Source organism: Myotis daubentonii, chromosome 3, assembly GCF_963259705.1.
Source record: "Myotis daubentonii chromosome 3, mMyoDau2.1, whole genome shotgun sequence".
Lineage (NCBI taxonomy): Eukaryota > Metazoa > Chordata > Mammalia > Chiroptera > Vespertilionidae > Myotis > Myotis daubentonii.
The window spans coordinates 192816317-192832754 of NC_081842.1; the positions used below are offsets into that span (position 1 = coordinate 192816317).

At 41.5% G+C, this 16438-nt stretch overlaps 1 protein-coding gene and 1 non-coding gene across 3 annotated transcripts in view; one reads left to right on the forward strand and one right to left on the reverse strand.

The window, feature by feature from the left end:
* Positions 1-16438, reverse strand: part of PIK3R3 (phosphoinositide-3-kinase regulatory subunit 3) — a 92093-nt gene that overhangs the window by 5244 nt on the left and 70411 nt on the right. For both annotated transcript variants that reach the window (XM_059690029.1, XM_059690028.1), the window contains 2 exons: positions 6952-7026; positions 6353-6523 (listed from right to left, as the gene is read on the reverse strand). In XM_059690029.1, coding sequence (XP_059546012.1) covers positions 6353-6523; positions 6952-7026 — 246 coding nt within the window. The remainder of the gene's footprint in view (positions 1-6352; positions 6524-6951; positions 7027-16438) is intronic.
* LOC132232005 (U6 spliceosomal RNA) lies at positions 5721-5827 on the forward strand. Its single transcript, XR_009452169.1, has one exon. It is a non-coding gene; the product is annotated as a U6 spliceosomal RNA (small nuclear RNA).

Here is a 16438-nt window from a genome sequence, read left to right on the forward strand (position 1 = left end):
TGTAAATTTTGAAATCAGGGGGTGTACTTTAACTTTTTCCTATTCTTTCAAGATTATTTTAGCTGTTCTGGATCCCTTGCATTGTCACATGAATTTTAGGATCATCTTGTCAATTTCTGCAACAATCCAGCTGGAATTTTTGAAAGGGATTACATTGAACATGTAGACCAATTTGGGAAGTACTGCCATCTTAACACACTGGATGTCTTTCCACTTATTTAGATCTTCTTTAAGTTCTTCCATTGTTTTATAGTTTTCATTGCACAGCTCTTGTACTGCTTTTGTTTTAATCCTAGGTATTTAATCATTTTTGATGTTATTATAAATAGCTCGTCTTCTTCATTTCATTTTCAGATTGTTCATGTTTAGTATATAGAAATACAACTGATTTTTGTATCCTAATCTTTTAACTTACAACCCTGATGAACTCATTTATTTTACTCTTTTCCAATCTGGATGCCTTTTCTTTCTTTTTCTTGCCTAACTTCCCTCGCAGAACCTTCTGTGCAACATTTAGAAGTGTTAAGAGTGGACATCCTTGTCTTTTTCCTATCTTAGGGAAAACCATTCTTCGGTCTTCAACCATTGAGTATGACATTAGCTGTGGGTTTTCACAGATAACTCTTTATCAGGTTGAGGAAGTAGCCTCCTACTCCTAGTTTGTTCAGTGTTTTTTAAAATAAAGGAGTGGTTGGATTGCCCTAGCTGATTTGGCTCAGTGGATAGAGTGTCGGCCTGCAGACCAAAAGGGTCGTTTGATTCGGGTCAAGGGTACATACCTCGGTTGCAGGCTCTTCTCCGGCCGGGGCCCTGGTTGGGGCTCATGCAGGAGGCAGCTGATTAATGTGTTTCTCTCACATCAGTGTTTCTCTGTCTTTCCTTCTCTTTTCCACTCTCCCTAAAAATCAATGGGAAAATATCCTCGGTCGAGGATTAACAACAACAACAACAAAAAATGTAGGTGGAAGTAAAGATATTTGCCTTGCAAAAAAAAGAGTTGTTGGATTTTATCAAAGCTTTTTGTGTCTACTAAAATAATCGTGTAATTTCTGTCCTTGATTTTATTAACATGGGTTATTGTGTTGATTGATTTATACTGATCCACCCTTGCATTCCTGGGGTAATTCCTACTACAAATATCTATAGTTTTCTTTTCTTGTGATAACTTTGTATGGGCCCCGCCAGAATGGCTCACTGGTTGAGCGTCAATCTCTGAACCAGGAGGTCACGGTTTGATTCCCGGTCAGGGTACATGCCTGGATTGCAGACTTGATCCCCAGTGCAGGAGGCAGCTGATCAATGATTCTCTCTCATCATTGATGTTTCTCTTTCTCCTTCTCCCTTCTCTAAAATCAATAAAGATATTTTTTTTAAAAAACTTTGGGTTTTGCTATCAGTGTAATATTACCCTTATAAAATGAGTTGAGAAGTGTTCTCTCTTCTTCTATTTTTTGTATGGGTTTGTGAGGAACTTGTGTTAATTCTTGAAAATGTATTTGATAGACTTCACCAGTAAAGCCAACTGGGCCTGGGCTTTTCTTTGTGGGTAGTTTTATTTTTTTAATTAATACTTCAACTTCTTTACTTGCTACAGTTTTCTTCAGATTTTCTATTTCCTCTTAAGTCAGTTTTGGTAGTTTGTGTGTTCTTGGAATTTGTACATTTCATCTAGATTATTTAATTTGCTGGCATATAATTGTTTTATAGTATTCCCTCATCATCATTTTAAATTTCTATAAGGACTACAAGTAATGTCTCCTCTTTCATCCTGATTTTAGTAATTTGTATCGTGTGTGTGTGTGTGTGTGTGTGTGTGTGTGTGTCAATTTAGAGGTTGTCAATTTTGTTGGTCCCAACTTTTGGTTTCACTGACTTTCAATTGTTTTTAATTCTCTATTTCATTTACTTCCATTCTAATCTTTATTATTCCTTTCCTTCTGTTTGTGTGGGCTTAATTTGCTCTTCTTTTTTTGTGGGGGGGGGGGGGGGGTAGTTTCTTAAGGTAGAAGACGGTAAGGCTATTGAGATCTTTTTAATATAAATGTTTATAGTTATAACTTTCCCTCTTAGCACTGCTTTCACTGCATTCCATACGTTTTTATATGTTTTTTTTGTTTTTACTCATTTCAAAGTATTTTCTAATTTCCCTTTTCTTATTTTCTTTTTTGGTCTACCAGTTATTTAGAAATGTGTTTACTGTCCACATTTGTGAAATTTCCCAAATTTCCTTCTGTTTTTGTTTCTGATTTATTTCCATTGTGGTTAGAAAACATATTTTATATTATTTCGATCCTTTTAAATTTATTGAGACTTGTGGTCTAACCTGTGTTCTATCCTGAATGATGTTTCATGTGCACTTGAGAAGAACGTGTCCTCTATTGGTAGGTGGAATATTCTAAACATGTCTGTTAGGTCGAGCTGTTTTATAGTCTGTTCAAGTCTTCTGTTTCCTCCTTTATCTATCTAGTTGTTCTATCCCTAATCAAATTTTTTATCCCAAATGGCAACAACAAGATCACAAGTGCTCACTACCTGACTCCCTAATCTAGAGGAATATATGCACTGCTGGCTGTAGGTCTTTATTCTCAGAAGGCTATAAAGTTAGATAATTCTGAAGCTTTTTTATGATGTCATTAACAAAAATCAAAATGGAAAAACAAAGGTGTTCCATGCTTTTGCTTCCTACTACATGATCATTTTAATGTTGGTATGAGTGTCTCCTAAAAAACTGAACTTATTCATGTCCCTCCTTTAGCAAATGTCTTAATTATTGGAGATCACTGTAAGCAGGCTTCCTGTAGCCAGAGTGGCTACCAAACAACTGGAAGTTTTTGTGATGCCAGACTCTTTTGCTTCTGAAAATCTTCAATGTGAACTCCAATTTGATATATGACTGTAGTTGGATTTAATAGGCAAGGGAAATCCACACTGCTGTGGACCTGAGTCTGGCCAAGTCTGTGGCTAAAGAAAGGAGAAAAAGCCCGGCTGGCATGGCTCAGTGGTTGAATGTCAAGCTATGAACCTGGAGGTCAGGGTTCGATTCCTGGTTAGGGCACATGCTCAGATTGTGGGCTCAATCCCCAGTGGGGGGCATGCAGGAGGCATGATTCTCTCTTATCATTGATGTTTCTATCTCTATCTCCCCTCTACCTTCCTCTCTGAAATCAATATATATATTTATTTTTTTTTTTAAAAAAGGAGAAAAAGCCAAACCGGTTTGGCTCAGTGGATAGAGCGTCTGCCTGCGGACTGAAAGGTCCCGGGTTCGATTCCGGTCAGGGGCATGTACCTTGGTTGCGGGCACATCCTCAGTAGGGAGTGTGCAGGAGGCGGCTGGTCAATGTTTCTCTCTCATCAGTGTTTCGAACTCTCTATCCCTCTCCCTTCCTCTCTGTAAAAAATCAATAAAATATATTAAAAAAAAAAAAAAGGAGAAAAAAAATACACAGCTCCCTAAGATATTCAAGCTGCTCCTTGGTCTCCCTGGATTTATGTGAGCCTGCGATCCAGTGACCTGGGGTGAGGGTGAGGAACCAATGCACTGGGATTATCACCTTCCTTCTTTTTATTGTTCTTAAAAGATCTCAAATCCTACAAGAACCATCCTCTCCTGCCATTTTTACTCATATAACTTGAGCAGTCCGTGTTTCAGAGAAATGAGATGTTTTCCAAGTAGCCCTATCTCTGGAAAACAGTAATCCAATGTACTTTTCAATTCCTCCCATTTCCTGCCCATAGGTATCTCATTATTCATCCTTTCAAAGTTCAGCTCAAATGCCACTTCTTCCACAAAACCTCCCAATCCTCTTTTTCTCCACCAGAATTAACAGTTCTTCATGTGCACAGGCAACTAATTATACCATTTCACAGTGATTCTATTTATCTTCGATATTTAATTGTGAAATGAAGTGTGTTGCAATAGAAAAATGTGGGCTTTGAAACCAGGTAAACTTGGACTCAAACTCTGACTCAATGACAGAGGTAGGCCACTAAAGACAAGATGATCATGTAAAGCACTGAGCACTCTGTTAATGAGTACCTTCTGTTTATCCTCACCACACTGCCCTCTTTGAGGGGAAAAACACTTGGTCATCTTTGCTTGCCTTCTGCCATGTCCATCAGTAGCATCACTATCACAATAATATAGTAAGGTTACTTACTGTGAGCTAGCACTGATCAACACACGTTACATTACATATATTAAGTCACTAAATACTTGAAAAAAAACTTCAAGTAGATATTATTATCCTTATTTTATAGATAATGAAACTGGGCAAAGAAAAGTTAAGTAACTTACCCTAGATCATACATCTAGTAAGGAGCAGAGTCAGGATTTGAATCCAGTACATCTGGCACCAAAGCTTGCTCTCATAATCATCATACTAAGCCTCTAATCTAAGTATGGTCTTTGTCAATGAAGAAATTTGCCTTTCTAAGGAATATACATAACACTTAGGCAAAAATCTGACCAACATATGGTTAGTTGCCCCCAGAATTTCACTTTCCATTAAAAGTTACATAGGCTTTTCCAAACAAATTCATAAGATGATCTTATGGAAAACACCCAACATTACCTATCACTACCCAACAGAATACTATTTAAGTACAAAATTTAGATAGAGTTTTTCTGCTGAAGTAAAAACATTTCTATTTAATCAAGCCTTCCTAAATCTGATAATGAAGACCAAGTTAGGCATGCAGAAGACTACTAAAGAATAAGTGATGCTTATTTTAAAAAAAAAGAAAGAAAGAAGAGCCGAAACCGGTTTGGCTCAGTGGATAGAGCGTCGGCCTGCGGACTGAAGGGTCCCAGGTTCGATTCCGGTCAAGGGCATGTACCTGGTTTGTGGGCACATCCCCAGTGAGAGATGTGCAGGAGGCAGCTGGTCGATGTTTCTCTCTCATTGATGTTTCTAACTCTCTATCTCTCTCCCTTCCTCTCTGTAAAAAATCAATAAAATATATTTAAAAAAAAAAGAGTAAGTGATGCCCAGCACGCGTGGCAGGTGGTAGAGTGTGGACCTATGAACCAGAAGGTCCCGGTTCCCGCAGTAGGGGGCATGCAGGAGGCAGCCATCCATGATTCTCTCTCATCATTGATGTTTTTCTCTCTTTCTCCCTCTCTGTTCCCCTCTAAAATCAATAAAAATACATTTTTAAAAAAGAACTAAGTTACCTTTTCAATGGAAGATCTCACATTACTTTTCACAAATACCTAAAATCCAATAGCAATACTGCAAGGCCTAATCTACTTACCATTTAAATTAAAATCCCTAAAATGATTTCAGATATCATTTCTCCTAAAGAAACTGATTTCTTTATAAAATACTAATGGTCTAAGACTGTGGTCGGCAAACCGCGGCTCTTTGGCCCCTTGAATGTGGCTCTTCCACAAAATACCACATGTGGGCGCGCACGTACAGTGTGATTGAAACTTCGTGGCCCATGAGCAGAAGTCAGTATTTTGTGGAAGAGTCACACTCAAGGGGCCAAAGAGCCGCATGTGGCTCGCAAGCCGCGGTTTGCCAAGCCGCAGTTTGCTGACCACTGGTCTAAGAGATCAACCAAAAGACTTGTATGTATGCATATAAGCATAAGCCATGGACATAGTCAGTAGAGGGGTGAGGGCATGTGCTGGGGAGTGGGAACGGCTGGGGAGAGATCAGTGGGGGGAAAATGAGACATATGTAATACTTTAAACAATAAAGAATTTAATCCTAGTGCTCGCTTCAGCAGCACGTATACTAAAATTGGAACGATACAGAGAAGATTAGCATGGCCCCTGCGCAAGGATGACAAGCAAATTCGTGAAGCGTTCCATATTTTTAAAATAAATAAATAAATAAGAATTTAATCCTATATAATAAAAGGGTAATATGCAAATCGACCAAATGGCAGAGCGACCGGTTGATATGATGCACACTGGCCACTAGGGGGAAGATGCTCAACACAGGAGTTGCCCCCTGGTGGTCAGTGCACCACTCAGTCACAAATTGGGCTGACAGCTGGCGAGCGCAGCGACAGTGGCAGGAGGCTCCGTGACAGCGCTAAGATGTCCGACTGACGGCTTAGGCCTGCTCCCCAGGGCTCCCCTGAGAGCTTCCAGACTGCTAAAGGGCACAGGCTGGACTAAGGGAGCCCCCAGACCCCCGAGTACACGAATGTCGTGCACCAGGCCTCTAGTGTGTGTGTGTGTGTGTGTGTGTAAAAAATTAAAAATAAAATATTAATGGTATAAGCCCTGAGCCCTCATTACTGCACCTGAACTAATTTTACTAAATTTTATGAGAGACTGATTTTCTTTTAATCAATGCAGAAGTTTTCAAAAGGTTGTACTCCCAGGAAGACTTACACCACAGAGCAAGCATAACATCCTTTCTTGCTGCTCTCACGAATTAAGAATGCACCATCAGGCTTCCCATAAAGCAAGTCCTCTGCTTGTACTCGATTGATATCCTCAACAAACCAGGTTTTCTCATCATAATGGGGCAGGTTTTCATCTTCCTCATTGATAAAATAGGTCCTAAAAATTAAATATTAAAATATTATTCTATCAATCAGGTTACTTATATCTGAAAGCAAATTCACAAATAAAACTCTCTTCTAAATCTTTATCCATAAAATGAAATTCTAATTAGTTGGATACTTTTCAACAACTTCATTACTTGCTATGGTACAGAAAGCACAGAATTCACATGTCTCATCCAACAAGCTGACACGTGGATGTCTGAATGACCTTCAGACCAATGGTTTTGTTTCATATAGTTAGGCAGGTCTCTGAACTCAAATGCCTATAGGGTACTCTAGAAAATTAAATTCAAAAGAGGAGCAAAGTTCTTAATTAAATGTCCTCAAATGACAATAAAAACCAATATTTAACATGTATTCAGAAGGCCCAGGTCTTAGATCGGGAACAAAGCCCTCTGACAGAAAGTTACAGAGAGAACTTACTCATCAGCATCCTCATTCTTGATTCCCAGCCAGGCATTTAGACGTTTCTGTCTCACTCCTTTGTGATTGAGCCATCTGCCAGAGGGAAGATAGCAGTGTCAGAATCTGTGCAAACTGCATCCAAGCCAACCAACTTTCCAGAGTCCAGGAACCTCTTACTTTTCCCAGTCCCACAGAGTGGCCAGAAATTCCCTAAACTAGTTTCTCCATTACTTTCCCTTCAACTTTCTGCAAAAAGGCAGAAACACAAAGAGCTAACTTGAAATGAGGCTTCTCACTTTGCATTTTCTTCTTTTTTTTTTTTTAATATATTTTATTGATTTTTTACAGAGAGGAAGGGAGAGAGATAGAGAGCTAGAAACATCGATGAGAGAGAAACATCGATCTGCTGCCTCCCGCACATCTCCCACTGGGGATGTGCCCGCAACCAAGTTACATGCCCCTGACCGGAATCGAACCTGGGACCCCTGAGTCCGCAGGCCGACGCTCTAGCCACTGAGCCAAACCGGTTTCGGCTGCATTTTCTTTTTCTAGAATGTTTTACTACCATAAGCACACACACACTTACACTCAAACACAGTGGGAAACACACGTTGCTGAAATCATTAGTTAGATCAGTATGGAGTCACATATTTGTGATTTCCACTTAGCCAGAGGAATCAATTCCTATGTGGTCTCTATATTGAGTTTAAAATTCTAAAACAAAATTTTAAGGTCTATACTTGCACCTAAGCAAACCACAGAATTTACTTCATCACCAGGCAAATCATAGTATTTTACAATACAGCAACATTTTAAAAAATTATTTTGGAGAGAGAAAAGGAGGGAGAAACATCGATTTGTTGTCCCACTTATTTATGCGTTCATTGATTGATTCTCCTATGTCCTCTGACCGGGGATCGAACCCACAACCTTGGAGTACCAGGATTACACTCAACCCAACTGAGCCACCCAGCCAGGAAAATACAACATTTTAGATGTAAAATGATATAAACCACTGAGGTAGCTGATGGTCTAAAACCAGTGGAATATAAAAACTCTTTCACTGCAGTCCCCCAACCAGGCCCCTGTTCATTCATATCTCATCCTAAATACCTCCCTCAAGGGAAGACTGCCTTCATTGTCCCAACTAAAGCAACCCCCCAGTCACTCTCTGTATTTTATCATCTTCTTAGCCCTTGCTTGAAATTGTTTTGTATTTTCACTTGTTAATGTTTGTCTTGTGGCTGAAAAGGGGCCACATACTAAACCTGACAAGTTTAGTCAGGAGGCCTACATGGTGGTCTTACAAACTCAGAGACCTAAAGTAACTACATAGGATGGTCTGAAAGTAAAACTTTTTAACTAAAAACAGTTCATGGCCAGTAATTTTCCATAACAAAGGTCAATCTTCACCTTAACTTAGCCTGCATATTGTCTTTTTTGTGCATCTATAATAACATACCTGATAACATACCTTTGGAATATCAAAGTAATTTCCTCTCTCCCCCCTCCACTCTCACCCCTCAAAGCACAACTACCACACCAGAGCAGAGACCACAAATCGCCTCTTTGTTACCGTGTTAACTGTTAACCATCCTCCTATATCACCTGTGTAAAAGTGTGTCTATTTGTTTTACTTTTCATCCAATTCCAGAGATTCCCCGCCCAATGCCCCCCCGCCCCACACCCTTGCCTTCTCCTGCCTTCCTAATCTATCACCAATGAATCACCATTCTTTGCAGCATTTTCCCAGTCCCTTAAGATTTTGTCTTTTGGCAACTGTCATCAGTTTGGCTCAAATAAACTCATAAAAATTCTTACAGGTTTGGGCATTTCTTCTCTTGGCAGTCTCCTCCACTAAAATGTAAGCTGCTGTGCCTGGCTGGTATGGCCCAGTGGTGGAGTGCTGACCCATGAACCAGGAAGTCCAGGTTCAATTCCCAGTCAGGGCACATGCTCAGGTTGTGGGCTCAATCCCCAGTAGGGGGCATGCAGGAGGCAGCTGATCAATGATTCTCTCTCACCATTTATGTTTCTAACTCTCTCTCCCTCTCCCTTCCTCTCTCTGAAATCAATAAAAACATATTTTTAATAATAAAATAAAATAAAATAAAATAAAATGTAAGCTGCTTTAAAGAAAGGGGATTGTCTTGCTCATGGCTAATCCCAATGCTGAAAAGTGCCAGTACATAGTAGAAATTCAATAAACAGTAAGTATTTGCTGGTGGGCTGTTTTTAACAAATCTTCATGGTCAACCCCAAGTACACTATATAACTTGGCATCACACTAATTTAAAGTTCTTTTAGATAGATTTCACAGCCTTTCTCAATAAGACATGTCTTTCAGTTAACCTGGGTTCCATTTCATATGCTTAATGAAGCCAGAAAACAACTAGTATGATCTTGATAGAATTTATTTAGTAACAAATCCCCTCCTATACCACCACTTTTATTAGAAAAATATCCAGATACCCTCCTCTAAGTACTCTTATCATCCAAACCTTTCTATCCTTAAAAAATTTTATCTTTGCCCTAGTTGTTTTGGCTCAGTGGATAGAATGTCGGCCTGCAGACTGAAGGGTCTTGGGTTCGATTCCAGTTAAGGACATGTACCTTGAGTGGCAGGCTCAATCCCTGGCCATGTGCAAAAGGCAACCAACCAATGTGTCTCTCTCACATTGATGTTTCTATTTATCCCCCTTCCCTTCCACTCTGTCTAAAAATCAGTGGAAAAATATCCTCGGGTGAGGATTAACAACAACAAAATAAAAATTGGCCCTGACCGATTTGGCTCAGTGGATAGAGCGCCGGCCTGTGGACTCAAAGGTCCCAGGTTTGATTCCGGTCAAGGGCATGTACCTTGGTTGCGGGCACATACCCAGTGGGGAGTGTGCAGGAGGCAGCTGATCGATGTTTCTCTCTCTCATCGATGTTTCTAACTCTCTATCCCTCTCTCTCCCTTCCTCTCTGTAAAAAAATCAATAAAATATATTTTTTTAAATGATTTTGAAAAAGCTCAATTGACTTTAGTATGGCAATTCATATTTATCTTATGATTGAGTAATGCCTAGATCACTCCTAAATAGTACATTCTAGAGGAAAAAGCTGAGGCCAAAAAATAAAAAGTCCTAATGTTGTTAGCATAGGTACCTAGATATTAATAAAGAGAAGGGAGCAAAACTGGCTAAGCTTAATTAGGTCGGAAGCTACAGCTTCACACACTCCAGGAGATAGCCATGTTGTTCTGCCAAGAGGATTAACACTCCTCCCTCCCTCCCTGCATGGGGAGGAAGGACCTACTCTCCAGCCTCCCTGGGCACCACCGGTCCCCTTGCAGGGACTATGGGGGTGGAGAGAATAAACAATAAAGGGGAAATTCTTCTGTTAAGTGAATGCCCAGTAGAAGCCAGGATGGCAACCATAAAGGGACCGTGTCTAATCTGGGAAAAGACCTGACTGGTTAGGGGAAGGACAAGCCCACAGAGCACTGGGAGAGAGACTGGTTAGTTTGGAAGCCCAAAGTGCTATCATCAAAGCTTAACAAAGGCCTCACTAGGTAGCACGCATTGTTCGCCCATTTGGTCCTTGCACTGTACACCTGTGTTCTCCCTCCCTAGCAGCCATGCATTCCTGGCAGCCACAGGGAGCCCGAGCGCCCGCCTGGCTGTGCAGGCTCCAAGTGTGGCTCGGAAAGCACGGGCCTGCATACAGCAGCCCAGCGCAGAGGAGAAGAGACTAAGCTAGCCAAGCGGGGACAGAAGCTAAACCGGACTAAGCTTTAGCATGGACTAAACTAATGTACAGAATTTCTGGACCCTGGCCCTTCTTCTGGGCTTAATGAAGACAAGGCTGAACTTCTTCCCCAGCCAGACGAAGCTGAACCACCTGCCCATGGCTGAGACACAGACTCCGGGCACTTGGGGACAGTCCTTTGTGTTTGCTCCAGCTTCAAAAAACCTTACCATCACACCTCATCCTCCCCTGCATGGTCCCCAAAATGCTTTCCTCACAACTCTGTGGCAGGACCCCATTTCCACCAACATCCACATCCAGTTCTCATCCCACTAATTGTGTGGTTTTAATCAGCCTCTACTTATGCTTCAGTATTCTCTTCTAAAAACAGGAAAAATACTACTCTGTAGTCAATTTACACTTATCTTAAGAAAAACAAGAGAAAAAATAGCTGGTGTTAGTTATTCTTACCTAGTCCTTAACCCAGCAAGTAGGGGGAAAAATCTATCTATATATATTTATCTATATATATAAAAGGCTAAGTGACCGTCCAACTGTTTGAACAGCCAACACCTATGACGTGCACTGACCACCAGGGGGCAGACGCTCAACCCAGGAGCTGCAGAGCTCTGGTGAGAGCTCTGGTGACTTGGCAGCGGAGGTTCTTGGGTGCCACACCCTGCAACCAGAGAGGAGGGAGCCCGATTCCTTGCAGGGCCAGCACACGCTTCTACCTTCAGCGCTTCCATCTTCAGCCATAGGTTATGTTGTTCCTGGGGCACTGTCAGCCCTGGATCTGGTTTACTGCACACTTGATTTGCGTCCCACACCATGTACAACAGCAACTTTGCAGAGTGCCCTCTTGCATTCCAGGACCCCTCGAGGGATGTCGGAGAGCCGGTTTCAGCCCAATTCCTGCAGGTCAGGCTCAGGGACCCCACCTGCTGGAGGATCCCTGCTTACTCCACAGCCGCCCTGAGCCGTGGCAGGTGCAGCCCGCTGGGGAGGGACCATGGGAGGTTGGCTCCAGGGCATGTCTGGCCAGACACGCCCCACCTTAACCAACCCCCTCACCCCCGCTGCTGGCCTCCACCCAGGACCGCCTGCATTAGTCCCTGCACCAGAGCCAGTGCAGCAAGCCAGAGACCTGAGCATGAATTTTCTTTCTTTTTCTTTTTTTTCCATTCACTCCCCAGAGGCCCTTCAAGCGGCACTTCCCCAGGAATTCTAATTAATTTTCTTCCAATGTGCACGAATCCATGCACTGGGCCACTAGTGTATATACAGTATCCTTTCTAAAGGTCTAATTAGCCTTACAACCCAACTACCACCCCCTAATAGAAAAAGTGCTTGTGTTTCAGTCCAAGGAAGAGGACTAAACTAGGCAGTCCCTGAGAGAAGGTAATACCAAAAAAATACTTTGAAGCTGAAGCAGAAGTCCTGGAGGGAAATTCATGCTTCCCTAGAGCCTGGCTATATTATGAGATGGGCAAAAGAAAAGGGTGCCCCATGTACAAGGCACCCTGGGTGGTGGGCAGGAGGTTTTAAGATGCAGAGTCTGTTGGTGGCCAATAAGGAGAGCACTGTGAAGAGCACCTCTGAATTTTCTGGAACAGCAGTATTTAACCAGATGGCAGGACCCAATGGTTAGGGGCAGAGGAAGCATCCAATTTGGCAGTGATGGGGGACAAGGGACTTTTGCTCCACTCATTTCCTGGTAGTACTTCATGATGACATTCTCTGCCATGAAAATGGATTAGTGGTTGTTTAGGGCTGGAGGGAATAGGGCGATAGGGGGATGAAAGGTTAAGGATACATGGTTTCTTTTTGGCATAATGAGTATGTTCTAAAATTGATTATGGTGATGCTTGCACTTATCTATGAATATGATAGAAATATTGCATTATATATTTTGAAATGGGTGAATTGTATGGGATGTAGACTATATCTCAATAAAATTGTTTTAGATTAGGAGAACCAAGATGGCGGCATAGGTTAACGCCGGAGTTTGCTGCTTTGAACAACAACAACCAAAAAACGGAAGGGACATCACCCAGAACCACAGGAACGCTGGCTGAGTGGAAGTCCTACAACTAGGAGGAAAGAGAAACGCACACGGACACTCAGAGGAGGCGCAGTGCTGAAGTCAAATTCTGAGGTGCGGAGTGCGCGGAGCGGGCTGGCGGCGGAGGGCACGGTTGGCTTTTTCAATCGGGAGGGAGTCGCAGACTCTGAGCTCCAGATCTGGGCGAGTCTTTAGGGACCCAGACTCAAACAGGAGAAGCGGGACTGTCTGGCTTCGGTCAGAGCAAGTGCAGCTTTCTCTTCGAGCTTTGCAGCCGGTGCTGGGACTCAGAGAGGCAGAGCCCCTGGGGACAGGACTGAGAGCCGCCATAACTGCTCTCTCCGGCCCACCCTGTTGATCCTGTGCGACCCGCCCCGCCCAAGCCCTGCACAGAGGCATTTGCCGGATAGCCTCAGGCAAAGGCTAGATTAGCACCTCCCTAGAGGACAGAAGTTCTCTCACTGCTGACACAGCTGATCCTCATAGCCACTTGGCCTGGAGGTCAAACCCTCCCTGGAATTAGCTACAACAATCAAGATTTAACTATAAGACTGCGAACAAAGACCACTAGGGGGTGCACCAAGGAAGCATAACAAAATGCGGAGACAAAGAAACAGGACAAAATTGTCAATGGAAGATATAGAGTTCAGAACCACACTTTTAAGGTCTCTCAAGAACTGTTTAGAAGCTGCCGATAAACTTAATGAGATCTACACGAAAACTAATAAGACCCTCGATCTTATATTGGGGAACCAACTAGAAATTAAGCATACACGGACTGAAATAACGAATATTATACAGACGCCCGACTGCAGACCAGAGGAGCGCAAGAATCAAGTCAATGATTTGAAATGCGAGGAAGCAAAAAACATCCAACCGGAAAAGCAAAATGAAAAAAGAATCCAAAAATGCGAGGATAGTGTAAGGAGCCTCTGGGACAGCTTCAAGCGTACCAACATCAGAATTATAGGGGTGCCAGAAGATGAGAGAGACCAAGATATTGAAAACCTATTTAAAGAAATAATGACAGAAAACTTCCCCCACCTGGTGAAAGAAATGGACTTACAGGTCCAAGAAGCACGGAGAACCCCAAACAAAAGGAATCCAAAGAGGACCACACCAAGACACATCATAATTAAAATGCCAAGAGCAAAAGATAAAGAGAGAATCTTAAAAACAGCAAGAGAAAGTAACTCAGTTACCTACAAGGGAATACCCATACGACTGTCAGCTGATTTCTCAACAGAAACTTTGCAGGCCAGAAGGGAATGGCAAGAAATATTCAAAGTGATGAATACCAAGAACCTACAACCAAGATTACTTTATCCAGCAAAGCTATCATTCAGAATTGAAGGTCAGATAAAGAGCTTCACAGATAAGGAAAAGCTAAAGGAGTTCATCACCACCAAACCAGGATTATATGAAATGCTGAAAGGTATCCTTTAAGAAGAGGAGGAAGAAGAAAAAGGTAAAGATACAAACTATGAACAACAAATATGCATCTATCAACAAGTGAATCTAAGAATCAAGTGAATAAATAATCTGATGAACAGAATGAACTGTTGATTATAATAGAATCAGGGACATAGAAAGGGAATGGACTGACTATTCTTGGGGGGGAAAGGGGTGTGGGAGATGTGGGAAGAGACTGGACAAAAATCGTGCACCTATGGATGAGGACAGTGGGTGGGGAGTGAGGGCGGAGGGTGGGGCAGGAACTGGGAGGAGGGGAGTTATGGGGGGGAAAAAAAGAGGAACAAATGTAATAATCTGAACAATAAAGATTTAATTTAAAAAAAAATAAAATAAAATAAAATTGTTTTAAAATATAACAGAACATACCACCCCTCCACACAACTCATTAGCTGTAAACTCCCCTACTAGATATTACTCAAAACTCATCATTAGCACACCTGTACTGTCATGGTAAGTTAGTCTTTATTTTGAATTTATGAATTTAGGTTTATGAATACCAAGAAAAGTAAATGGTAATCATGAAAACTAGTTCCTCATGAAAATGAATTACAAATAAACAACCAAATTCCTTTTACGAGTCTCCTCTTCAGCACTGACTACACAATTTCAGCCCTGGAACACATCCAGTCCACCACACCTAGTACTGTCTTTGCTAGAAACATCCAAGTATGGACTGTGGAACACTGGACTATCCTACCTGAAGCAATCCTTCCAAGAGAGATAAGGGTTGTCTGTGTCTCCCTAAACATCCTAACTATCTTTACTAGCAGGTCATGGCTTATCATCCATGCTGCTGTCTGAGCTCTCTTTTATATTTGGTTTATTATCCCATTAAAGGAACTTCTAAGGTCCAGCTGCCTCACTTATCCGTGCCCATTTGGATGGTGTATTTCTTAGTATCTCACTGCTTTCCAGGCCAAAGGAGTGCTTCCACTCATTCCTTTGTTCACGGCAACAACTTCCTGAGCATTTTTTCAGCTTCATTATGTGACCAGAACCATGTAAGTATTCCAAGAGCAGACACACCCTGATTTTAGATAAGGGCATCTTCTTGCCTTGTTTCCAAAGCTCTTCGGTATGCTCTGTACATGTGACAGCAAACTGAAATGGTCTCTAGAGAGGAGTGTTATTAAAAACTATGCGGCATAGTGTACTTATCATTGTTTGCCCCTAAAACAACCACCTTAAATGTTTCCCTACTAAATCCAGATACACAGATGTATGAAACAGTCTGTCGCACCTCAGAGGGAAGGCCATGGTGGACGGGTAGGTGGGAAGAGATCAACCAAAAAACCTGTATGCTTATATGCACAACCCATGGACACAGACAATAGGGTGGTGAAGGCCTGGGGCGGGGGTGGACTAGGAGGGGTCAATGGGAGACAAAGGGAGACATATGTAATACTTTCAACAATAAAGATTGAAAAAAAAACAATAAAGATTTTTAAATAAAATAAATAAATAAAATTTTCCTCTACTGAAACTCAACAGTACTGTTCCAGCTTCTAAGCTTGTATTTTATCCCTTCTCCCTTTCTCACACAAAAAAAGCCTGATACCTATGGAAAACACACGGATGCCTTCTGCCAGGAATTTGAATTGAGTTGTTTTACATGCATGAAACCCATAAACATATTTCATAACAGTCCATTCATTTCCTAAAACTAAACTTAATATATTCTCTTTTCTCACAGCTTTTCTCTTTGAAGTAGTCATTTGTCCTAAAAATCTAATCCACACAATTTGTTCTGATAATATATCTTTCAATCTATATTTAAATAATATTCCTTTATCTAGCTAAATCGTATTAGGTTTCACTCTTTAGATCAAATTATCTTTCATGCTTGCTATCAACACGTTTCTATTACTTAAATACAGAATTTCATTTCTTAGATATAAAAACTCTTTAATAGATTGTTCTGTATACTTATCTACTGGCCCGCACTACTAGTGTCCTTGCCTGTGCCCATGAAGGACAATTTCCATTTCTGTGGTTCTAATATGTAACCAAAGATTCTGGTTTTTGTGTTTTAGGCAAACATTACTCTGTACTTTTTAAGCTACATCACTTTGCTCATGCCACAGCCACCCTCTGAGATTTCCAAGGCATCTGTACAGAGTGGAGTCCTATATTGCTCCCACACATTGACTGCAGGTCAACTCTGGTAACCCTACTACTAATAGGAATACTTTCCTACATTCTTACTGGCCATTTCTCAATTACAAATCTGTT